The sequence below is a fragment of the Anguilla rostrata genome, chromosome 4, assembly GCF_018555375.3.
Source record: "Anguilla rostrata isolate EN2019 chromosome 4, ASM1855537v3, whole genome shotgun sequence".
Lineage (NCBI taxonomy): Eukaryota > Metazoa > Chordata > Actinopteri > Anguilliformes > Anguillidae > Anguilla > Anguilla rostrata.
The window spans coordinates 57,888,614-57,913,916 of NC_057936.1; the positions used below are offsets into that span (position 1 = coordinate 57,888,614).

General features: G+C 42.5%; 1 protein-coding gene across 2 annotated transcripts in view; it reads right to left on the bottom strand.

The window, feature by feature from the left end:
• syde2 (synapse defective 1, Rho GTPase, homolog 2 (C. elegans)) overlaps positions 1-24,098 on the bottom strand; it is a 34,596-nt gene extending 10,498 nt beyond the window's left edge. Inside the window, exons 1-4 of one of the 2 annotated variants that reach the window (XM_064333471.1) lie at positions 21,774-24,098; positions 13,891-14,562; positions 6,324-7,426; positions 3,422-3,548 (exon numbers count right to left, since the gene is read on the bottom strand). In XM_064333471.1, coding sequence (XP_064189541.1) covers positions 3,422-3,548; positions 6,324-7,426; positions 13,891-14,562; positions 21,774-23,898 — 4,027 coding nt within the window. In that variant the 5' untranslated portion in view covers positions 23,899-24,098. The remainder of the gene's footprint in view (positions 1-3,421; positions 3,549-6,323; positions 7,427-13,890; positions 14,563-21,773) is intronic. The other variant, XM_064333472.1, reaches the window with a different exon arrangement.
• Between the last annotated feature and the right edge of the window lie 1,205 nt (positions 24,099-25,303).

A 25,303-nucleotide genomic window follows, 5' to 3' on the forward strand; every position in this document is an offset into this window, starting at 1 on the left:
GCCTGTGACCAAGAACACCCAGCCACAGGGCTCACGCTTTAGCTTCGGAACGGGCGTCTTTACAGCAAGAGCCACCCAGAGGCCCAAACTACAACTGATTCAAAACTCTGCTGCTAGATCATTGACCCATACAAAACCACATGATCGCACCACTGCAGTTCTGCACAGGCTCCACTGACTGATTTTCTGTATAAGCTAGCATCTTTGTTATTTTCTTTATCCTCTGTACTTTGTGTCTTATCCCGATTTCCATGTAAAGTGACCTTGGGTGCCCTGAAAGGCACTTTACAAATAAAAAGTACTATTATTATTATTTATTTATTTTAAATTATTATTAAAGAAAAAAACCAAAACACAAAGCAAAGTGAGACAAAACTAAAAATAGGAGCAGAAAGCTTAGCTAATGGCTCTAAACAAAGAAATCCAGTTGATACGGAAGTTCCCCTGTGATACACTGCAAGAGATCATCTGATGGAGGAATTTACTGTCCGATGCCAGCTGTCCCCAGCAACCCTTTCTATCCGTGTGCCTGAGGAGGATCTGTCCGATGGCACACGGACTTGCCAACAGCAAGTCCTGGAATGCCTCAGAGTCAAATAAGGTGGAGATCCATGACCTTGGTTAATTAAAGTTACTCGTGCTACATCCCAGTCCACCAGCTGTTATTCGATTAAAACACCACAGGTCACCACACCGCTAACCCCTGTGGCCTATTCAGCTAATTCTGCTAATGGTAGCATGCGAAGCGGCTGGAGGCAGTGACAGTAGTGCTGTGGGTGATGGGTTGAGTGCTATGACTAACACTGTACTGCAGCCTTGAGCTAAAGCACTTTACCCAAACTGCTCAATGAAAGGTTCAGTGGTATAAGTTTAAAATAAAAAAGGACATTATCAGAACATGTTTTATATTTTTTAGAACACACACACACACACACACAAATGCACACGCGCACACACACACAAACACAAACATACACACTTTATTGGGATCAAATTTATTTTTGTTAATTTTCTGAATGCTACAGTTTTTACGGCCAAGACAGGCCTTTTCAGTGCCACTTGTCTGGATTCTTGTTTAAAACAAAAAAAGGCCCATGCACTGCACATGTTTTGCAAGCTTTGGATTGAACTTTGACCCCAGTTAATCCCTTTCACTACCTCTGCTTTTTAAATTAGCCTTGTGACACGCAGGCCCTCAGCTCCTCTCGTTTCCCTGCTTATTAGCTGTCCTGATTCTCCCATCCCCCCCTTCAACTCTCAACTAGCCCCCTCCCCCTCCCTGGCTATCTGCAACACCCACTCGCTCCGCAGAGCTAATTTAGACAGCAAGCAAAAACCAACAATTCACGTTGGTGCTGGCTCTTTTTTCCTGACCCGTTCAACTGTTAACTGTGTTCTTTACCCTGACATGCAAATTCATGCGGATCAAAGCAGACATGATACAAGATCGGCATTGTGGGCCTCTTCGCAAAACCAACAAGAGCCCTCGACTACAGGCTTCCAGTCTTCCTCTTTTGGAGGGAGAAAAAAACATGTGCAAGTCTTTTCCTTTACCCTCTGATGTCTTTCTTGTTGAGTAGAATTCCCGACTGCTAAAGTATGCCGATTACTGGGCGACTATTTCACTTCACTGACAATCCAATTTACACAGATGTTTAGATTCACAACATGGTTCATATGAACTGGCTACAATGTAAGAAGCTATTATAAGAAAGCAGAGGGCTTGTAACTTTGGACGTGTAGCCTTCCTGAAGCTGCCCATCAAGGTTTGAATGCGCCTGGAGCACCTTCAGCTTGGTCAGCAGAAAAAATGAGGGTTTTCAGGCATTTTTTTGTTAATGGTTTCAGATGACCTCGAATGGTCAAGAGATAAGAAGACCGTATGTCTCAACCTGGAGCAAAAAAATGACATCAATGTTGCCTGGTTCATGTTAGGAGATTCACTTCAGGCCCTAGCAAGAACTAACAAAATACTGTGCAGAATGATATTCCCCATTAGACTTCTGGCAACACACGTGCAAGAATGCAACTCAGTGGTAACAGTATGCATTATATCCTCTGTAATAGTTTTGGATGCCAAACACTTGTGGTGTTCAATTCTAAGCTTGATAAAGTACCAGATATACTCTGGACAGGCTGAAGGGCCAGTTCTGATTTTTATGCTGTAACAGGCAAACCTGAGGACAAGTAATCAATTAACTTTGATTTGATTAATCCACTTGCCAAGGCCCCATTGATCTCCATGGTGCTTTCACATGAACAAACATTTCAATACCATATACAGACCTGGTCATCAACACCCTGTTCCGTTTTGTTTTTTCCTAATTTAAACAATAAGACAGCCCTCACATTGAATACAATTGTGAATAGGCTTTGAAAGTCTATGTAGGCAATTTATGGTTTTCTTCACCACTCAATCCCAGATCTACTGTAGGTAGCAGAAAAATGCTGTTTTTTTCACAATGAAGAATGCTCTGCTCAAATTTGGCTTCAGACCAAGAAGACAAGTGTTTAATTTCTCTTTAACAGTGACTGCATTGTGCAAGTACACACAAACTCACATAGAAACATATGCTCACACACACAGGGGTAATTATAGCTAATTATGTTTTCTACTCATTTAGATGCTGCCAGAAATAGTTAGTGTCTGAGCATTCTTTAAGGCTCATATGGATTTGCAGACTTGACTATACAGTAAAGCCCTTCTGTTTCAAATACAACAGGACAATTTCAGTTCCAGTTTAATTCCAGTTCGAACCGCACAGCCAACCAGCTACTTAATGCCATTAGAATTTGATGTAAAGCACTAACACTAATTTATGTAGTAGAAATTACTCCCATTAATATCTCAACCATGAATTTTGCAATGGTTACGTGCTTTAATAAAGTAAGTCGCTAACAATTTGCTATATTTAAACTGCAGCAAATGGTCGCATTCCACCACGTCACGCCATTATCACTCAAGTCTCATAGTAGTCCGCCCGCATGAGACTTTGCTTGTTTGCAGACTACACAGTTGGCATACTTTGGTAGAAGTATTAGTTCCATGAAACTGCGCATAAATTAAGATCTATCAATGTTTGTGAGTAACCGTGAGATTATATTTTGAAAGAAACATTACTGTTCAATGTAAAGTTTTGCCACTTCGAAGCCGCAAGAAGATGGGCTCGTGAGCTCCGTTTTATCAGGGCGAGCGGCAGCGTATATCTAGAAGACTCCTCACATTTCAGCGTAACCATCTAGATGAACAGATACTACTCCGGGTAAGTAAAAACATACACCATATGGCCAAAAGTATGTGGACAATTAAGAACCTATCAATATCCTCTGAGTTCCTTGTATCTTAATATGGGTAATAACAGGATGCCTGTCAGTGTTGTGGTACAGAGCAGGAGCCCGGGGGGTGTGGGGTTGCCTTTACCTGTGATGACGTTGATATCGGGATACTGGTTCTCAGACAGATCCACGTCGCGACTGTCCCTCTCAAAGGCCTCCCTCAGCTCCTTCTTCACTGCAGCTGAACCACAGAGACGGTACAGCCCCACCACCTGTTAACATGCATGCACCACTCTCAGTCCAGGAAGCGGGGCGCTCTGCTGAATGCAAGTAGCCTACATTTGTGTCTTTAATGGTCTCTGAATTTGTAGCGCAGTCTAAACTGCCGTTTGCCTTAGCACATCCTCTCACACAATATTATCAGCGCTGAGCACAGTCAAAATATACATATCATAAAGCATATTGAATTTTCCAAAGCACAACTGAGCACTCCATGTTCCATAACGACGCGAACCAGACCACCCCACCCCCCTTCTTTGGTCACAAGGTACAGGAAATTAAAAGGGAAAAACAATAAGTGTACCTAAAATAAATTAAAACTGCACATGCAAACAAGACCAATCAGGACAACACATGATTGTAGCCCATACAGAGGCTTGTAGGCATTTCTCCCCAAGATTTGTTGCTGTTTTCCAATTAATTTCTACATAATAAAATCATGACGATTATATTATGCTTATCTACCAAAATGCTTACAACATATCCAAGAGATAAAAAGCTTTCGACAGGTTTACAATTTCACTTCTCATTTAAATGTCTTGGCTGATAGTAATGCTGGCCTGAGTCAGCAACTGTTGAAGAAAGGTGAGCTTCAGAAAGCTTAATAATGCAAGTAAGAGCTTGATTCAAATAATAACACCCATCAAAGAGTTTTGACAGAGCTTCCTTATAGTATGTTTTTACTCTCAGAGGCACATTTGACAGTAAATACACTTCTGATGACCAATCAAATTTAATGACTAATACTTTTTTTTTTTTACTACTAAACCGCTTTATATCACTGGTACAAGTCTCTCTTTTCTTTGCCAGCAGATTTCGGTAGATTCCGTCGGCGAGCAAGCCCTCGACTTTGGAAAGGCACGCCAATTTAACAGGCCATTAACACAAAACAAAGGCAATGTGTTTACTGTGCCTCGCCGGCATGCACTAGTCACGCTTCTGTTCACGTTCTCATACGATCAGGCCTCTGGTTTATCAAACAGGAAGTCAAGCAATCAGACAAGCTGTGTTCCCGAATAGTTTTATCTGCCAACCTCTAAAGATGCATAGCATGACAAGTAGTATGACTACATGAATTACAGCATTACAGACTATAAGGCTGCCTAGCCTTCTATGTCGATATCATTTTGTTCCATACAGCATGACAGTGAACCAGCATGAACAGAAAAGGTGGGGATTTTGGTTTTCTACGTGTGCTAACAGACGCCAGGAACTAGCAGACTGTTATAGCGGGAGAGTTCCTTTGGCAACAAAGGAAGCCGCATACATTGGCTGAGAAGAGTTCCTGTGCTATCTCCCAGCGATGAGCGACGCACATCACCAATAGGAAACAATAGCTCCGGCTCAGGCTAATTAAAAAGAACCAAAATATTTCCTGTGCTGAAATATTTGCTTCCTGAAGTACTCCGAGCCACCCGGATGTCCAGTCCAGGGAAGGTCTGACTGTTTGATATTTAAACAGCAAAGGAACCGACAAACTCAACTGAGCAGGTCAGTGAGTGGAGAGATAGCAGCTCAATGGGTCGGCGAAAGACAGTTGCACCTGCGCCATTACCAATGACAGAGGCCATCACCTTTTGACCTCTCCTACCAGTGCAGTTTGTAATAACATCTAGCAACCTACTGCCAGTACTGCCAACTAACAATGAAAAAAGAAAAAAAAAAACTCCCAGTCTTTGTTTTCTTTCTAATTTAAAAAAAGAAAAATCTGCACAGGGCAGGATGTCAGGAGCTTCTGCAGGAAAGGTGGAAGTTTTTCCAGGTAAAGAGAATGTGGGCTGCGGCATTTCAAAAGTCTCTCAGCTCTCGTGACATTCTGGACGTGCCGAATACGAGCCTGAATTTCGTTCTTCCCTCCTTAAAAAAAAAAAAAAAAAAGTCATGCGCTAAATCGGCCCTCGCGGCGCACACTGTGTTTAGGCGCACACCGCGCATGTGCCTCGCATGCCTTCCCGAGACAAAACCGTCTGAGGAGCTGGAAAACATCAACAGCCGTAGCGCCCGCGAGGCGTGCTCCGTTTTCGCGGCAGGCGTCCAGACCCATTTTTCCGTGCCGGCGAAGCCTCTCTCTTTCCCTCCTCTCTTTCAAAAATAAAACGTGCTCCAGGCAAAAAGAGGCATTTAAAGAGATACCGCCAGCCCGTCCCGCATGCCTCGCTGACACGTCCTATAAATTCCTCCTAATCTGGCGTAGACCCCCCCCCCCCCCGTCGCAGACGGAGGCGAGAGGAGGCTGGGATAAGGGCCCCTGCCGCTTTAATAACATCCTGCTTCTGCCCCTGCTCAGCACCAGCTGTGCCTGCCAGGGCCGCGTGCTTTTCTAATTAATACGGAGAGCTCTCAGGATTAAAGGACGGGCCCTGCAGCCCGCGGCTGATAAATGCTCTTTATAGACCCGGGGCGGCCCGGAGCGGCCCCCGGGCCCCGCCGGTGAAGGATAGCGCGCGAACGGCGGCCAGACACTTTTACTGCCAGCGTCTCCGCTCCAATTAGGAGAAACGAAAGCCAGGGTCTCACTCTGGTGACAGTGGCTTCAAAGAGGGGGGAAAAATGAGATTTGGCATATGTGCAACAACCCCCCGCCACCCCCCATGTCCCAGTCATAGAGCCCAATAACACTACTTTGCAATGCTATCACCTATTAAAATAGCACTGTAATCTATAAAGCAGTATACAGATATATAACAATGAAGAGTCACTTTAGATGTTTGGCTTGGACAGTCCACAGTGGATACTCTCTCCTAAAAGCAGAACCCCGGAATGCTCACCTGGCAGCCCCGCTTCTCGATCTCCGTGATGCACCTCTCGATGAGCAGGGGCACCATCAGCCCGGCGCACTCCCGCTCCACCACCCTCCAGGCCTCCACCCCGAACACCAGGGGGTCGCGCTCCACGTCGGGCCCGTCCAGCGAGTTCTGCCACTGGTCCATCAGGTTGAGCTTCACGTAGATCATGCCCCGGGGCTCCAGCTTGACGGCCAGCTGGTGGGTCTTGGTGACCCTGAAGAGGGTGGGCAGCACCACCGTTCCGTGGCAGCACACGCGGTTCTTGCGCGGCGTGGGCTCCCAGCTGAACACCACCAGCTTCAGGTGCTGGGCGTTCTCCAGCTCGATGTTGAAGGTGTGGTCCATGTCCAGGAAGGTGGTCCTGCAGGTGAGCAGGGCCGTGCGGGCCTTGTTGACAGAGTCCACCTGAATGGCGCAGTAGACGTCGCGGGAGTCCATCCGGGGGGGCTTCAGGTCCTCCGCCCCGTAGAAGTGCAGGCTCATCAGGCCCGAGATGTACTGCGCGCACTTCGGCTGCTCCGTGAAGCTGTAGTGGCGGAAGGCGTCGATGTCCAGCTCGGTGCCGTGCAGCTTGGGGCTGCAGTTGGCCGGGGGCTCCTTACTCTTCCCTGCCTTGCCCTCGGAGCCGTGCTTCCCGGACTTGGCCACCAGCTCGGGCGAGTCGCCGTCGCTGAGGTAGCCCCCTTTACTGGCGGACTTGGAGCCCCCGCTGCTGCTCTTCTTGCTGTAGCTGTGCTGCGTGGACACGCTGCTGTCCAGGTGGTAGCGGGAGATGACGTTTCTGCTGGCCGCCGTCTGGCCGACCCCGGGGGACAGGCGGGCGGGGCCAGGGCCAGGACCAGGCTCCACCCCGCCGTGACTTTTTGGGGAAGAGGGTCGTGGCTCCGGCAGGCTAATGCTGGGGGTCCCTTTCACGCTCAGCTTTCTGCTGAGTTCCGGAAGTTTCTTCATCTTCATAGATAGTTTCCTCACAGTGCGGGGAGACTTGATTTTGTCTGGAAAGGACCAGTTGATGGCGCTTCCCTTTTTTAGGGGGTTGGGGCTGGAAGGAGGTGAGAAGCCAGGGTTTGACAGTTCAGTGCTATCTGTGGGAAACACACGAAACAAAATGGCCAAGGTTAGCACAGACACAAATCATTTGTGGAAGTCAAATACAATGGCATACAACATTTAAGCAACGAACAGAGCGGTTTTAAAAATATATTTCTGTCTCAGGCCACTGACTTTTATGATGGAAAAATAGAAAAATAAAATAAAAAAGCATTGCTGGTAGTGTATTCTTTGGAGCGCAATAATTCAACAGGAGATCATACGTTATACATCATCACAAGACTTTTAACAATCAACACAGGATCTGTAACTTAAGTTCAGATTCCTTTTATTGACTGAAACAGCTCTAAAGAAAGACTATTACAAAACAGTGCATTGAAAAGAGATTGTACACATCTCAGCATAATACATTCTTGTGGTCTCATTGTTAGTTTCATTTCATTTAATCCAATCTTAATCTAGTCCAGTCTAGTAAATGAAATTTAACACTGCTTCAGCTGCTTTTGCAGGCTAAACCATCATTATTCCAGAAAAAAAACATTAGAAAAATTAAATAAAAAATGAAAATTTTATTGCAGGAAAGCAAAAATACATCTCAAAACAAACAATTTATCGAAGAAACACTGTCGAATACACTGTATTTCTAAAAACATCTTTCTCAGGCATGGCCTTGGAGAACCTTTGCTGAATACGTCTGCTGTTTGCGTAAGAAACGTATTCATTTACCCCACAAAACCTCCAGGGCAGACAACTTATTCTTTTCTTTTGTGTTGAGTTCACAAGGCTAAAGTAGTCGATCTGTGTACTAATCTGTCTGTCTTCAGACAGAACTGGGAACATGGCACACAGATTTTTTTTTCCATTTTAGATTAAAAAATAATTTGTAGAACTAGGGACTCCCACTGCTATCCAAATCTTTGAAAAAAAAAAAGACATTTTTATTTGTGCTACTAACAGGATGTCCTACTTCAATACACTCTCTCTCTAGCACATTAGAGGAAATCTATGACAAATCATCAGCGAAAACATCCAGCACCAAAAATGCTCAGAAGCAAAGTTTCTGAAGGAAAATTAAAAGATCAAGTCTTGAAAAACGCACATATTCTCATTTCATATTTTATATGAACGCACCAATGGAGACAGGAAAAAATGATTATTCACCAAACGAAGTTGGCATCAATGAGAAGACTTTGGGACCAGGAACCAAAATAGGTTTTAACATTTGGTCTTCAAAAAAAAAAAAAAAAAAAACATAAAAAGGTGACAAAGATACTCGGTCATTTCATTTTGTAACCACAAAAACGGGCTCCGGGGACAAAGTGCTTCTGTTCCCTCAAATTTCTCACTGACGCACAATTCTAGTTTTGTTTTTGTTTTTAACTGCGATTCCTCTGCACTCCTAAAACAAAGAGCGGTTCTGTTGGCTCTCTGCAGCAGTGAGCAGTGGCAGCGGCTGCCAACGGGGCCAGCTCTATTTTCAGAAGGCCTGCTGTGCTATTCTGGCAAGAGTGGGACAGGAGCCGTGGGTCTCGACAGATGAGAGACAAAGGCCCCTTGTCCTGCGAATCAGAGCCCAGCTCGACGGCTGGGCAGTCCCGCAGCATTCCGTAATAATCACAGCCATGTTTAGCCCCCCCGTTTTTCATGAATATTTCCCTTTTCAGTCTTCCTGCCAATAATTTGCACAAATGCTGAAAGAGGAAGCTGGTGGAGATGGTGTCCAGCTCGGAGCTGGATCCCACAAGGTGGTCACTGTGCGCGAACACCCTTGGAAATGCCAAGTAACATCTGTGGGTCTGAGGGCCCAACTTTGAAGGAACTCACTGCCTACAGTACAAGTTTTTCAGGGCAGCTCTGTACAGTTTGCATATCCATTCACCCACACTTCCTGGAAGAGCCTCCAAAGGAAATTGTACCGAAACCATTTTTTCCACAAGCCTGCATCAGCTTTAAACCAGACCGTGGAAAGGAAAACTGTTTCGGAATTTGGTTTCTATTGTTTGAGTTTGTTTCTATTGATTCACCTCTGCCAAATGTCTCCACTTGGAAATGCCTTTGAAAGGAAAATTCTGAATGTATGCAATTCATTAAATAAAATGTTTGTCAAAAAGCTAAATGTAGAAACAATAGAGACATATTTTCATGAAAAGCAGCTTTTCTTAATGCACAGATACAAGCCAAATTCTCAGTTCATTTCAGAAGAACTGGATGGAGAAGCACCTTTTTAAAACATACAAACATCACATGCATTTAAAAATTAGAATTGCTTTGCCCTTGCCACTCGATATTATAACCGTCCCAAGCTTCAGGCAAAAACAGCCTGATCAGCTGATACCTCATGATGAAAGTGGAGATATTGTGCCAGATCGCCAGGCAACAACACATCTGCCCCGCCCTGCGGCATCATTCACACCGAGGCCATAAATGCAGACACCGCTCCCTGCCCGAGGCTCTGCTACCCCTGGCTGAAGCCCTACCCCCAGGGCCGAGCCACGGATCAGAGGGCGAAAAGCTGCATTCCACGCGCTGGAACCAGAGAAGACCGAACGACTCCTCCGCAACCAACCCCCCCCAACCTCAGAGTCCTCAGGCGCCCAGCCTGTAACACCCTCTGACAAAGCACGGGTCCCCGTCCGCAGCCCGCGAGGGCTCTTACTAAGGCCCGGCACGGACAGGTGCTGGCGGACCGGGAGCCGCTGCTGGTCGAGTAACCAATCAGGGGAGGCTAAAAAGGAGCCTACTGCCCTATCCTTCAGCCCAGTCCTTCCTACACAACCACAACCTCAGATTATTGATTTTATTTATTTTTTTATTTTTATTTCACACAAAAATAAACAAGCACCACACATGTATGAATAAATGTTACCAAGTTCCTGTTCTTCCCTTGATTTCATAACAGACCTATGAACCACACATATTTAAACAAAAAAAGACAACAGAAATAACTGAAGAATTTGGTTGGCAACAAAGTTAAATAAAATACTAGATCTATGAAACACAGGACAACAAGAGGTTAGGTGCTTCTTTATAAAGGTTATAAAAAATCCATGCCGTCTACCACAGGAGAGGGCATGCAAGGCTTGTCACTGCCAGAAGATGGCTGCTCGCCAATGTCTATTTTTCTCAGCTACAACCTCAAGCCCCGTCTGTATTATCAGACTTGTTGTCTGAGGCACCCAGCATGTCCCTTGATTCAAACAGTCAACTCTAATCAAATTACCATCTAGAACCATTCTTCCCTGATTTACCATAACAACCATGAAATAGTATCTAATGCACTGGCAACACTCATAACTCAATGTCTCTAGTGTGCATAAAGTTGCATGGAGAAAGCTCCCCATGATGGCTTAACTTACTGATGGTATCAGACTGGAACAAATGGAACAGCTTCTGTCTCTGCTCCATATTCCTAACTCACTGCAAACATTGGAACCTGACTTTAAAAACACCCAGTCTCGCTGCAGCAAGGTGAAGAGACATTTACAATTTAAATGGTGTGCTGCTCGGTGCTCTACTTGTGTTCTCTCCAAATCACAGAGAACTTGCTCACACTGCAGAAACCTGGGAATCCACAAGGAGCCATTAACTGTTCAGGGTCTGGGCAACACTGAGGGTTCCTTTTGTTTTTCATCTCCCCGCCCCCCCACATGGATACGCCTGGAATGAGGCACTAATCATGGGGTCTTGATCGAAGTGGTGGTCCAACTGTTCCTTACATTTTACAGTTCAGCGTCTGCTCTGTCCCACAGAACTCTACACTTTACAGCAATGTAATGGTTAGGCTGTACCTCATGGTCTAAATACATTTTGGTATGGATTCACACATTCTCAGTGCAAAGCCTATAGCAATTTCAATACACTCTTTCTTCCATTTCTGAGATAAAGTTAAAGTTAGTTACAACAATCGCAGGAATATTTTACACAAAATTAGTAACAAAATACAACTGTAGGAGCTACCTGGTGTTTATTTTTGATGTCTAAAAATGTCATCATTGCTGAACAATTTTGAGGCATAGATTGATTTACAGAAGTTGATTTACTTTTAATGAAAAGGCTCTTACCTTTCAAACACGTGAGAGTACCACTAGCCACTTTGCCCAGCATGCTGCAGTCACATTTAGATAGGATGTCGACTCAGATTACATCCCGAAGGATTACAGGCATTTTAACTAGCTGAGAGAGGCAGTGCCGTGTCAATCAAGACTCATCACCATGACAGCGCAACAAGCTACTTAACAGCACTGGCTAAGATAACCACCACTGGCTGCCTCTGTGATGTCAAATAAATGCTGGGGTTTATTGAAATACTACACGGGATGGCACTGGTAAACATCACAGGCAACCACAAAAGTCAACAACAACCAGTTCAAAAAAAAAAAAAAGAACTCCTTTCAAAACCAAGCAACAAAGACTATCACAATATTTCAAGATTCACCGTCTTTTTATGTTTCTTCAAAAATGATGCTACTACATTAACAGAGAAAAATTGTTTTACACTAATATTCAACAAGAAACTGTAAACATTTTAGTATTTTATAATGCCATAAAATTGTCTTGAACAATAAAAACACTAAATTGCAAAAAAGTTTATTGGTTAGGGAAAAATGATTAATACTCATTGACTTGTTTAAATTTATTCACTGATTTAATTTAGCCTAATCTTTGCTGTTGAGTGTTCAGAACCCGTTTTAATCTTTTACGCATTAATTCAAATCCCTCCTTGTAAACCCCTCCACTGTAAAGGCCTTGGCGAGGGCAGCACGTGATTTCTCTGAGAAGAACCACAATGTGGCCCATCAAAGAGGCTCTACTTGTTTACCAACTGTCACTCATGCCAGTGTCTTTGCCACAGTGACACACGGACAAGCAGAGCATTGTAAATGAGCTCTGTTCATTGGGTATATTCGCACAAAATAAAAAATACTTTTTTAAACTATTGAGTGATTAGCCTATGTAAATATAAATAGCCGAAAACAGAAAATATTCTTTAAAATGAATACCATTTTATTTAAATGTATATAATCACGAGAAAACACTTTTTTTTAGTGGAGCATTTCAATGTTTCTCTAATTTTTATTTCCTCAGAAAATGAATTTCCTATTTATTAATATATTATAATTATATTATATAATATTAATAATAATAATAATTACACATTTCATACTAAGTTGCACAAAGTGCATACAGATTTAGCTTTACTTACATATTTACCTTCACTTATCTCTAAACCACTTGCTATAAGCTAGTGAAGCCTTAAAGCTCACAGAATGACACACAATATAACTTTCTCACAAAGATGCCCATAAAAGCCCAAACTTTCCCCAGAAGAAGTTCATATTCCTTTGTTTCAATGTGTTTATTCAGCAGTGTAGCCAGCAAAAATATAAAATCATTGGTCACTCTGTGCAAAGATACTGATTTCGACAAACAGACATGGCTGCCTTGAGAGAGATTAAGAGTGCCAATTCTGTGCACTCTTGGGGGGATTTTGCATGCCAAGGGTAATTTTCCCCAAAAATTATAATTATGGGTTCAGTCTGAGATTTGTCAAAATGACAAAGCTGCTGTAGCCACATCAAAAGAAATAACAAACACGTTTTATCAATGATGTGTGCCACCTTTCATTATTTATGACATTGTGTTATCATATCAGTGCACAGCAACACAGTCTCAGCTCATACTAATAACTGAGAATGGTATGAAATACAATCTTTTCAAATTCTTACGGGCTACTAAAGTTTCAGTTCGGCCTTTTACAACTAAGATTGCAGCTGATGAACCAAAGTGGGTAGATAATGTGAGAAATGATTGTGTAACCAATCAAATGTAGAGAGAAGGACTAATTGACCAGGGGTAGTGTTAGTTCTGTATGAATTTTACCAGGACATCAGGGCCAGTTATCTTGGTTAAATGCCTTATTCAAAGGGAGCTGTAGCATTATGCCAGGACTTCCGTAGACTGGCCAGCAGGGTGACAGTAATTCCCTTTGGGAGTTCTTTCTCACCCAGAGTAGCAGCATTTGTAAATGAGTCAGTCTATTAAGACGCCATGAGTATAAGTGCACAGCGCCCTGGAAACAAGAGAGCTCAGCTGGGCTCATCACCTCCACTGAGTCAAGATTACAAACAGAGATGACTGTGATTCATTTGACAACAAAAACCAAAACAAAATAATGCCCTTTATAAGCATATAATGATACTTTGGGCGTATGTGCCCATCCACTTGCATTATGTAACAGGATACGGAGTAAATAGGAAATTATGCTTAAAAGCAACGGTGGAAAGTAGCTGACCTTAATCGATTAATAAAAATGTTGCCTGCTCTTAAGTGACGAGGCAACACTTTTATTACACAGCCATCTACTGTTGCCCGTGGCTATTTTTGGTCTAACCAAGATTAAAGAGAGCCAAGGTTTTGTCCTCTGCATTAAGAAACGCTTGCTGAAAATGACCACCAGCAGATAGTTTTCCTAAACGATTTCTGAGGAGATGGACCGTACCTGAAGCCGTGGCCTTGGGTGCCGAGTTTTCGTCTGCAGGCTTGCACGCGAACATCTGCCTGTGCAGCTGTGCGGGCTCCGTGGAATGTGTGGTATTTGCGTGACTTGCCTCGTTGCCTGAGCTGCCTTGACATTCCCCCGCACCCTCCAGACCAGTGGGAGACACCCCGCGAGCCCGTTCAGAGTCCCTGCCGCTGCTCCTCCTCTGGGGGGGCGCGCGCTCTGGCGCCGGGGGGACCTGCAGACGCGCCGCGCCGCCGTGGGGGCCCAGCTCGGGCTCCTCGTCCTCGGGGATGGGGTTGTACCAGATCTCCCCTTCGTCGTCGGCGTCGTTCTCCTCGGCCGGGTCCACGGCCCTGGGCTGGGCGCCGGTCCTGGCGTGGGTCGCGGCGACGTGAGAGAGGTGCAGACGCAGGGGCTTGCAGTGACCCACCGGGGCTACGGGGGGCGCCGGCCTGCGGCCCGCGGAGGGGGGTCCAGGAGAACCGGCTGCCTGACCGTGGTCCTCCACTGCTCCTGTGGTAGGCAGGCCATCCTTCCCAGTGCTCTGCTGAAGCCAGTTGCGCTTCTTGGAGACGGTGATGGTGTTGAGGGGGGACCGGGTCTCACTAAATGCACTGACTCTCAGCTCCCTGGTGGCTGTGATGGAGCTGTGGACATTTTCAATCAAGGCTGCAAGGGAACAAGCAAACATGAGTATCCTAGCATGCACCACACTTGTTCAGCCACTCACATGATCATCAGGAGATATTATCCTTTTAATATATAGCTGAGAAGCACATAGGGATATCCAGGCCATACCAATCGATAACACTGCTTTGCAGACAAATGGCAGCCACAGACTGTATACGCATTTAAAGGTAACTCTTGTACTCAAAACAAAGATGCCCCATCCATTATTCCTCAAATCACTGTGCAACAATGGCTTACAAGTAGATTTTCTTTAGTATATTCCTGGAAGGATAACTATGTGCTTCACTGGCTTATAGACCACAATTGTATCATGAAACGTATAAGGCTTAACTGATAGTGATTTGCAAGTAAATGCATCTACATTCACAATGTCCGTGTAACATTATATGATAATTAGCCTAAGTAAGAAAGGTATATCTCTCTCTTTTTCTCAGTCGGACACATACTACATATGAAGAATGGATGACCTACTCTGGGTTTATCCTCAATATCTGAGAATGTAAGTTTAAGAGAATGTAAGAATAAGATCCAAATCACTATTTCCGTTTGGACTGCTAGTAGTTTACCCTACCACTAGAGATATTTTCATGCATTTACTACGCAGTTAGAATCTGAAACGTATCTTGCTTGCATGTGAGAAGTCTGACCGCAGTTGGTTTTGTTTTGTCCTGATCTACTTTGACCAGGCACAAACTTTTAATTATAAGTTGCAAGCCCTTGGCGAGCCACACCAGCAAATTAAATGTGGATGACTTCCACCCGAGGGTAATGTGCATATGCAGAAATAACCAAGGTCACACAGAGAGTGCTCCGAATTGCGGAAAAGCACATATTCTTTATCACAGTGCAACAAAAAAAAAAAAAGAAAATACTTGAAAGACAGCTGTAACAATAAAGAGAAGGCTAAACATACTCTCAGAATTTGGAGTTTGGTAAGAAGCAATGCAGGAAAAATTAAATAGCAAAGCTGCAGCGAATATAATGTTTTACATAGATGGGAGTGGAATCAGGACACAGTGGGCATGTTTCTGCAGTGTCCTTTATCAGCATGCAAAGGGAACACAGAAGTTAAGGTGCTGTGAGGACTGCTCATCACAGCTAAAAAAAAAATGTAAAAAGAAAGAAAAAAAACACACACCAGCCAGCTTTAACTCTTCAGATTGTAACAGCAGAATTACATTAAAGAATAATGCCAGTATATATCTGATACAAGGCTGTTTTAAAAAGCCTTTATACAAGAAATAGAAATTACAAAATTTCTAACTGAATTTACTGAATAGTGTGCCTTAAACAAAAACACACTGAAGTATTCCCTTATATGAGCCTTTGACTTCTTACACTCAAGAGAAAAAGCATGCGACGAGAGATAAAACACTGAAATATCTTTTGCATCAGAAGCCAAGGCTTTCATAATGCATAAAAGGTTCAGACAACAATAACATCTACGCTGAAAAAGAATTCAAAGAAGCAAGGGTCCTTGCAGGATCCTGATCCAACATGCTTCAGAGATCACATTAAAGATTGTTTTGAGGTACCTATTCTCCCAGACTAGTTCCTTAACATGTTAATGACAAGTTGCTTTTCCTCAAGGAAACAGATTTAACAATACCATAGCTACAGTCTCAAAATTACAGACTACAAAGAACATTTTCACTTACACAACAAATGCATGTGGGGGGGGGGGGAGGAACAGTGAATTTAATTAACACTGCGCACAATTATAAAGAGCTGTTTCAAGAGACTGCGTTTCATCTGCACAATAAAAATAACGCTATGCAGGAAATGAGAAAAAAAGAAAAAGTGTCCGCAGACTGAACTTATATATTTAAATGCAACGTTCCGACCAACAGGGTCTTCATCACGCAAACATCAGTTGCGAATTTCATCCTGCACCTGTACCCAGCTGGAGTTGGATGTGCACACAATGCACACAAAAAACTTACCTTTCTTCTATGTAGAAAATGGGCACCATAAGAATTGGTGTTTTATGCAGCATTTTGAGGGTACATTTATGAAGAGGATATGCTTGTCTGCTAGGCTGCTGCTTTTCAACTGCCATTAGTGCTTTAATTCAAATAATAGAAAGAAATTATTATTACAAATTCCCTGACTGCAGCAATGTTTTCTTCAGATGCACAAGCAAGTCAAAACCTATTACGAAAGTGACAAATTGTCATTCCAAAAAATAACTATTAGCCATACTCTTTCTTGCTCTTGATCTTTCTTGCTCTTCTAACTCTTATCAGCTGTGTGTGCAAGATTTCAACATGCCCATAAAGCCAAATGAAATGCTAAGCATGTGGTTCTCCAATGTACTCCTATTACACTACATTGGAGAAAATAGTTGCAAACCTTCTATTATAATTAAAATATAAAAACTGTACTGTACTACGAGGTTTCAAACAAACAGAAAATAACGGAAGCATTTGATCAAAATACCAAAAAATCTTGCATTCATTTCTTATAATTTCTGATAATTATGAATTCCCGGAGTTTTGTTCAGTGTTAATCTACTTGTGTCGAATTGCACTCTCTTAACAGGAAGTGCATACCTTTAAGGGGGTCTTTCATAATACACCAGAAGCATGCTCTCACACGCTCAACATTCCAGTCTGTAGCAAAAGATTTACAATCATCTCCCCTATTTTTGCCTTTAGAGGCAGATAAACATATGAGTACATCTCCAACCTGACAGAACTCCCCCTCCTCAAGATAAGATGATTTTTTTTAATCGTGAAAAATAAAAACCTAAAACAATCTGTCATATCAGACCCTGAACATGGTGAGAGAATTTTTTTTTTTTTTAATGTCATTATCAGAGGTCTTCAAGACAAATGCAATTTAAGACATGCTTTAAGTCACTTCAATTCTAGCACACAGCATGCAAGAGCATTTGAAAATAATTAACAATTCAGGCCCAAATATATACTGTGCCTTACTTTGTTTTAATGCTGAAGGAGGCAAGACTCTCTTCCTGTTTTTTTTCTAAAAATAATGAACTAATAGGTCTTAAAATTGGGTATAACTACTCTAAAAGAGTCTTAGAACTAAGAGTTCCCTTCCTGGCCATGATACTCAAAAAAAACAAAAACAATTATGAACTTCTGATTTAGAAGGTGTTCACAAAAAATCAGTTTCTACTGAGCAGTCTCATATCTGGCTCTTCACGCAGCTTCTCCTTACAAACCAGAGCGTACTGCTCTGGTGAACCTCACAGCTGTAAGGTCACTCAACTTCGGCTCTTTCTATCAATAACAATTGGATAATCAATCATGCCATAATAAATCATGTAAAATGAAGAGTAAAATATAGCTGTACTGCTGTGTGAATTGAATTTTGTTTTGTATTTGCAAAAAGAAAAGTTGTTCCAAATGTGTATACTGTAGATACATAGATCATAATTCATAAAAATAATAAAAATATACATTTTTTTCTCTTCATTTCAAAAATGTGTTCTGAAAGTCCAAATGTCCACATGATGATTAAAAAATGTGAAACCGTAGGCCATTCAAAGGAATTAATCTGTAATTTCTACGACATAAATCTGTGTTATCCTGCCGTGGTGCCCCCTCCCCTACTCTAACCATGTTAGGATTCAGGTTTTCGAGGAGACTTTTGAACAGGAATACACAGGGTTGTGAATTTAGAAATGGTTCGTGTGTGAGCGCCGGGGATCAATACAAAATATGTCGAAGATCAACAACGCACAGATTCAGCTGCGTCACTTCCCCCTGGGATTATCTCCGGAGAGGGACTCCGCATGTCAGAAAGTGCACCATAAGTCGAACAGGCCGAACGCTATGCAAACAGTGTGCAGTCGCCTGGCGTGAGATTCCAGTGATGGGCCCCCAACACCGCAGGACCAGAGCAGGACCAAAAAAAAGAAAGTGAACTCGGCGGCCATATTGCTCGGGAGGGAGACAGCCTCCCTTCCATCTCATGCATATGCCCTCTGCGTAACAGATGGCCTGAGCAAACAACCGGCCAAAGTGTGTGAAGGGCTCCAAGTCAGAGTCAGCCTTTCTTCAGCCACATGTGTCTGTTGTACTGTTACAGGATGAGAGGAACTGTGTCACACTATGACTTGGCTACAAACCGAATAAAAGAGCAGGTAACAGACACTTTTTGATTTTTTTTTTTTTTTTTTTTTTTTTGTATCTTTTGCTAAACAAAACGGGCAAAGGATACAGAGATTCCTATCAAGTCCGACTGAAATGATAAGCTGAAGCCTGTCTGGCTCAGACTTATCAAAGTATCATATTTAGGCATATATATTATACAGTCTGCAGCACTGGTTTGTGCAATTATCATGTGATATCTCCTCAGCAGTACCAGGTACCAGTAAATACATTACTGAGGCACCTTTCGACAAGAGGAAACATTGCACCTTAAGTCAGTGCTGCGTGTTTATTAAAAAAAACACTGCAGCACAGTAACAATATCTGGCTCTTCATAAACATCAAGCAAAGCACCTCAATAAAACTGCAAGGAAAGGCACCAGCAATGAAAACTGCTAGCAAAGTCAGAATCATTATGGAACCAGAGACACACTGGCATCTGAAACAAATTTAATTTCATTAACAAAGATCCAAGTTTATAATAGCATGTGTTCATAATAAATTTGTGATGTAAAACACCATTCTGGCTCATAAATGATTTCCACTTCCTATGGCTTTTCAGTCTGGTCTACACTTGAGGATACATATAAGAATTTCAATTAGGCTACTTTGTAGTGTTGCAGTAGTCAAATTCTGAAGAAAAAAAAATGGATTTGTTTGACATGTGATTTTGGGGTAAAAAAAAAAGACTCAAAGAAAGATGGGTTTAATTTGTTTGCAATATGACGTAATAATTTACCTATGTTGGGGTGTTGCAATACTGCTCAAGGAGAGTAGCACATCTGCACATTTGTAGTAAAGTTTTTTCAAAAAATTTCAAAGACAACCTTTAGATGCTTCTTCGTAATTTTTTCAAAATAAAACGTAGAACTGCAATAACCAGTTCATAGACACAACAAGGTTTTCCTGAAATGAAAAAAGCTCTCTACACAATGTAGGGCTAAATTAAGTCAAATATAGTTGTTGCTTCTTACCTACATGAACACAAAAAAACATGTCAATCAACAGTCCTTTATCATGGAAGCAATTGAATGAGCATCACATGTAAACAGCAGTTAACAACTAGCACACTTTTAGCCAAAATTCCGAAACAGATACTGAAATGGCAAAAAGAGAATAAAGGCATCAAACAACAATGACTTGACTCCCCTGAGGCTAAAACCCCACTGTCTGCCCACAGAAGATTTAATATAAGCTCAGTTCCTTTGTTTGTGACCCCTTAGTGACACAAACAAAATACCAGGGTCCAAAATGACTGGCAGGCCCAAAACTGAAGACACCTTGGTTGGCACTGTGCACACTGCACACACACACACACACACACACCTCGGTTGCCTCTAGCAAACTTCTTTACCAAAAGGACACCGTTCACATGACAACATAATAACAGCATCACTATATTTGACATTCTCTTCTAAAGATTTACAGAAGGCTCACACACTCACACAAAGCTGCATGGAAATGTCAAAGATGAACATGGGGAAATAATAAACAATGCCAATAATTGTGCAAAAATCCAGCCCTCTAATGCCAATAATTATGCAAAAGTCCAGCCCTATAACAAAAATTATATGATTTTCTTAAATGCCTACAGATTTATATAAATCTCTTAAGTGGTAAACCATGTGACGAAAGACAAAAAAATGGAATTAAAGTCTTTCGAAATACAATAAGCACTCAAAATAAAGCAATCAGCTGACCACATTAAGGCAAAGGCATGGACATACACACAAGCTTAAACATATGCAAGTATATTAACATCAAACCATAAAAACCAGAAGGCTTATGGTCTGGAGTTACAATTCACTACAGATTTCAGACACAGCCTTAAAAAATAGTTCTTTGTAGTGAGCTTTTGTTAGTATAATCTGAGATCTGGCCATAATAAATACTTAATCACTCACCATTTCATCAAATCACACCGAAGAATTTAGGACTAGCGCACAAACAAGTTAGGCAACAGGAGTGGCATTCAAAACATGCACTCAGAGGTCTTTTAAACTCAAAGTCTCCAGGAGACTAGGACAAATCTAACAGTAGTACTAGTGTTTGCCCATTCTTGCCCAGCCCCCACCTCAAACCCCAAACAACAGAGCCTACATGGGCCAGTTCAAAGTCCTAAGCAATGCTTACTCAGAAACATCCACAACATGTTAACACTGCATCGGGTTTCCTGCAAGGATTCCCCCTCAGTAGCCTCCTACAAACAAATAGGTTGGAGCAGAACATTGCATGTGTCGCGAGAAACTGAGACGGGGATGTCAGTGAAAGGAATGGCGAAGCACAGCCGACAGCCTGTCAGCCAGGCCAACAGCTGTCCCCTCTGAACAAATAAACACTGCTTCCGCCACACTCCACAGGCCAATCTGTCCGTTGCACTGACTCAGATAGTGAAAACAAGTGCGCACAGGGAATGTTGAATACTGATTAAAATCTCACTCAATTTTCTGGGTAACAACACCGGGAAAAAAAAGATAGCTGCAAGATTTTAACATAAGGATCAACAACAAAAGGTGATCATTATCATTTTCCCATATTTTACCTTTTCTATCTTTTCCCCCCACAAGCTGTAGGCTGCACAACTGCTGGTTTTCCCTTCTTAGATTATTTTGTAAGCATTATTTGTATTTACACTTCAGATTTCAGCAATACATTTTAATTCATATTTACTGCCTATTCTCTTAAAAAAACCGTTTATATGTAGATTATTATCTTGTTTCATGATACAAGTGTTTACAAACATTCAAAGTACAGTAAAACAGTAAAATGTAATTTTCAATACACATTACCATACCTTCACCAAAATAGAACTAATAAGTGTGTTAGTCGTTAATGTGCTAAAGTTGTAACCCCCAAAGTGCGACTAGCTAAAATGTTAAATGAACTTGAATGAGTGTGAAGAAAGACCCGCCACCAGTTAGAAGGAATCGCGAGGAAAGCAAAGAGGTGTGACATTCCATCCCTTTGCTTTGCATTTGGAAGAGCCACCAGTTGAGTCTTTTAATGGGGAATGACAGCATTCGAGGGTCCCAGAGAAAGGTATCCAGTTGCCACGCCTTGTGACGTGCCTACCTGACTGCTGAGCTCCCTGGCAGGGAGCCACACTTTTGCTTCCTTGAACTCTGGTCATCTGGGTCGCTGCTTTTGTCCTGTTTGAAACCCCGTGGCCAGACCGTAAACTAGACGGGCCATGGGCACGGAGCGAAGACCCCGTGATGCGCTGCTTCATTTCTGAGGACAGCATGCGTCCTTTGTGCATCCACTCCTGCATCTTGTTGACCGTCACCCCATGGGGCCTGGCTGAGACCGCCCTAGCCCCAGAAAAATCTTGTTTGTTGCCCTGAGTTTCTGCATTATCGGATGAACCTGTCAGACTATTGACAGAGCCACTGCTTTCATTCAGTAGCCCGTCATCTCCATTGTCGTTAAGGAGATCGTCGCTGCTCACGCCATCGTACTCAAGCTGTTTCTCTTGGCTGCAGGCTCCAGCTAGGTTGTTCAATTCATTGCCGTTTTTGCCGACAAAACAAATTCGCGAACCAAGGATTTTGGGGCCGGGATGATGCGCCTTTGGGTACTTAATCGCACCGTCACTAACAGAACGTCGTAATGTTGGCCTTATTTTCGTGCCCGACAAATTTTCAGAGCTCTTGCTAATTAGAAAGTTCTTGCCGCATAGTTCACGATTGTTGTTGACATTCTGCGGCATCGCATCATTGTCGGACACCTGTTGGGAACTGTTTTCTCCAGAAGACCACGCATCACTATCTATGGCCTTGGCAGAGGACTGCGAGCAGACACTGTCCTGTGAGTGACTGGAAGTGCTCGCTTTGTCGACAAATCCGTTGACACTGACCTGGCCATCAAAACTAATATCATGCATTGCATTTATTAGCAGATAATACGCTTCTTTTAGCTGGGTCCTCAATCTGTCCGTCTCTAAGGCAGTATCATTTATACCGCTTTTAAAAGTGTCTTGCCTATCTGAAACCTCCGAATTTGCGGTATCGACTTGAGCAGATGCTTTCCCGACATTTATATCAAGGTTTTGACAATTAGCTTCATAAAACGGAAGAATTTCGTTATCGTAGTAATCGTCGTCCTCGCTATCTAATGAATTGTGGCGTTGTGCTCCTTCTCTGAAACCTACATAACGAGGGGCCACGTTTGCGTCACATATTTCTAACTCTGTGGGGAAAAATGTTGGACTTTGTAAATTACCGACTTTGTCTTCACTTTGACGACCCGAAGCATTGCCATAACTTTCTATATTGCTTATCAAAATATGTTCCTCTACATTATCAGCGTTGGTTTTATGACATGCATAAGGCGCACCAAACCGATACAATTGTGTCCCATTAGTAGGCCTAATAGCATTTGTTTCAAATACTTGGCTGTGGTCAGTCTGCACACTCGTGTCTTTTATATCGCTCAAAGTTTCCATGAATTGTAGATTATCTTCGGATTGGGAGCAGAAATCAGTTTCGTCGCAACGTGTCTTCAGATCTTTTTTACAGCCTACATTTGTTCTACTGTTTTTTGAAACTGGATACTGACCATCTGCGAATTCACGGGGCCCCATATCTGTACAGACCATTCTGCACTTTAAAACATGATTTTCACACATCCCGAATCCTATCGAATCTCCTCCAGAATACTGTCGCGGAATTGGGACGGGGTGTTTTTTCTGCCCCTGTGATCTCCCACATGACCCAGGTCGCACTTGTCCTGTGAAATTGAGCTCTTGCGTATTAAAACTGCTCATCTCGTCACTGTCGCTCCCTTTTTCCTGCGTTTCTCTTTGAACTGAGACCCCCAAGAGTTCCTCATTAACTCGACCCCTAAGCCTCAAGTCCTCACTGCACTGAATGTCCCACCGTCTAGTGTTTATGTGCACGGAAGCCTCGCACTGAGAAAACGTATTCTCAACAACTGTGTTCTCGTGTACAAAGCCAATATCTCCGTTATCAAATCTCCTAATAAAACAACTGTCGTTGCCCTTCATTGTATCTGGCACAAAGTTTAACTCAGCGATAATTATTGCTTGTTGCGTTTGCTCGGCTTGCTTTTGCAAAACTTTGTCTTTACCTTCTCTGCCCCCATTAGCTGCAACGCCGCATCCACCAGCTGTCGTCCCTTTCTTGGATTTCTTCCCCCGAAGTTTAGCTAATAATGTCCTCCGCAGAGGATCAGCCATTCCTTTTCACCCCTGAGTTTTTCCAGTTTCAGCAGATATACTTCGGCGAGTTGAAATCACTTAGAGCGGCCTTTTCTTCGATCAAAACTCCCCTACAATCCGGAGCCCTCTCCATTCTCCACTGTCACCGCTCGCTCTCTGTACTTCGCCTGCTAGCCCGCTTGGTAGCTCACTTGCCCCCCCTTCCACCACCCCCCGCAGTTCAAATGCTTGGAATATTTTCTAGCGGGGGTGAAAGGTTATACGCTTATTGCGCAAGCTCTAATCGCAAACACTTCTTTTTGGGATGTTTATGTTGTTGGAGAAGAGATTTTTAGAGTGCAAAAGTTTACGCATGGACGTTAACCGTTTTGTAAATATTTCGTGGATGTTTTAATTAGTAGGCTATTTACACATTAATAGCGGAGCTGATCCGTATGCAAGCACTACTTCAGCTGTTTTGGCAAAAGGACGGTTTTGTGAACCACAAATAAGACGTGAATTATTCGCCTTTTCTTTAATGAGAAGAAAATAAACGAATGCAGCGAACAGAAATATGTAATATCATGCCGAAGGACACCCTTCAATAAACTATTAATTGAATGTTTGCTTGATGTTGCTATTTGGTATTTTGGTAATTATAGCCTTTTGTTATTAGAAAGCGTGAAAGACTTGTGAAAAGTATCGTACATACCGTTCTTTCCATCCTGGTAGAGGAATGAAAATTACTTATGAACTAACCTCGCTAAAAAATAATCAAATGGATAATAATAGGCCGAAATTATTAGAAATAGAAGTGAGTTACTCATCAGTGAGCACAGATCATAATCAATGTTGAACCCAGGGAAGGGTGTTTCTTTTCAACCGATTGTCTGAAGTGTAAATTATGCTATGACAAAATGCTTCAGTGTTTTGAAGTACAGTCAAAATGTATATCTGATGTGACGGTCTCCTGTTCATTTTTATCTTCGTGTTATTAGTTTAACGTACTATGTAGTACTATTATATATAATCTTTTTCTACAGTGTAACTCATTTGTGCATGGTAATTACATTTTCTAAGGTTGTAGTTTGCCGCCTAGGATTTCAAATGTGCCAGGAATTCAAACCATAAACACGTTTAACTGTTCTGTCATATTCTTGTATGGATATTTCAAATGTGTACATTTGCCTATAGTGTCTAATAACTTGCTAGACCATGTTTCCTGAAGGAAATGATCTAGGATGAGCTACAGTAGCACATTGTGTAAGAGTAAGAAAGCATTTTGATCTACTTGAGAAATTATGTTTTATAAAATATGAAACACACTTTCAGTTGATCTGTGCAACACCACTGAGATAAAATGAGCATAACTACTTTTAGACAACACCTTTTTCTTTAATGAGATGAACTTGACAATAAAAGCTGAGAGAAGCCAGAAGCACAG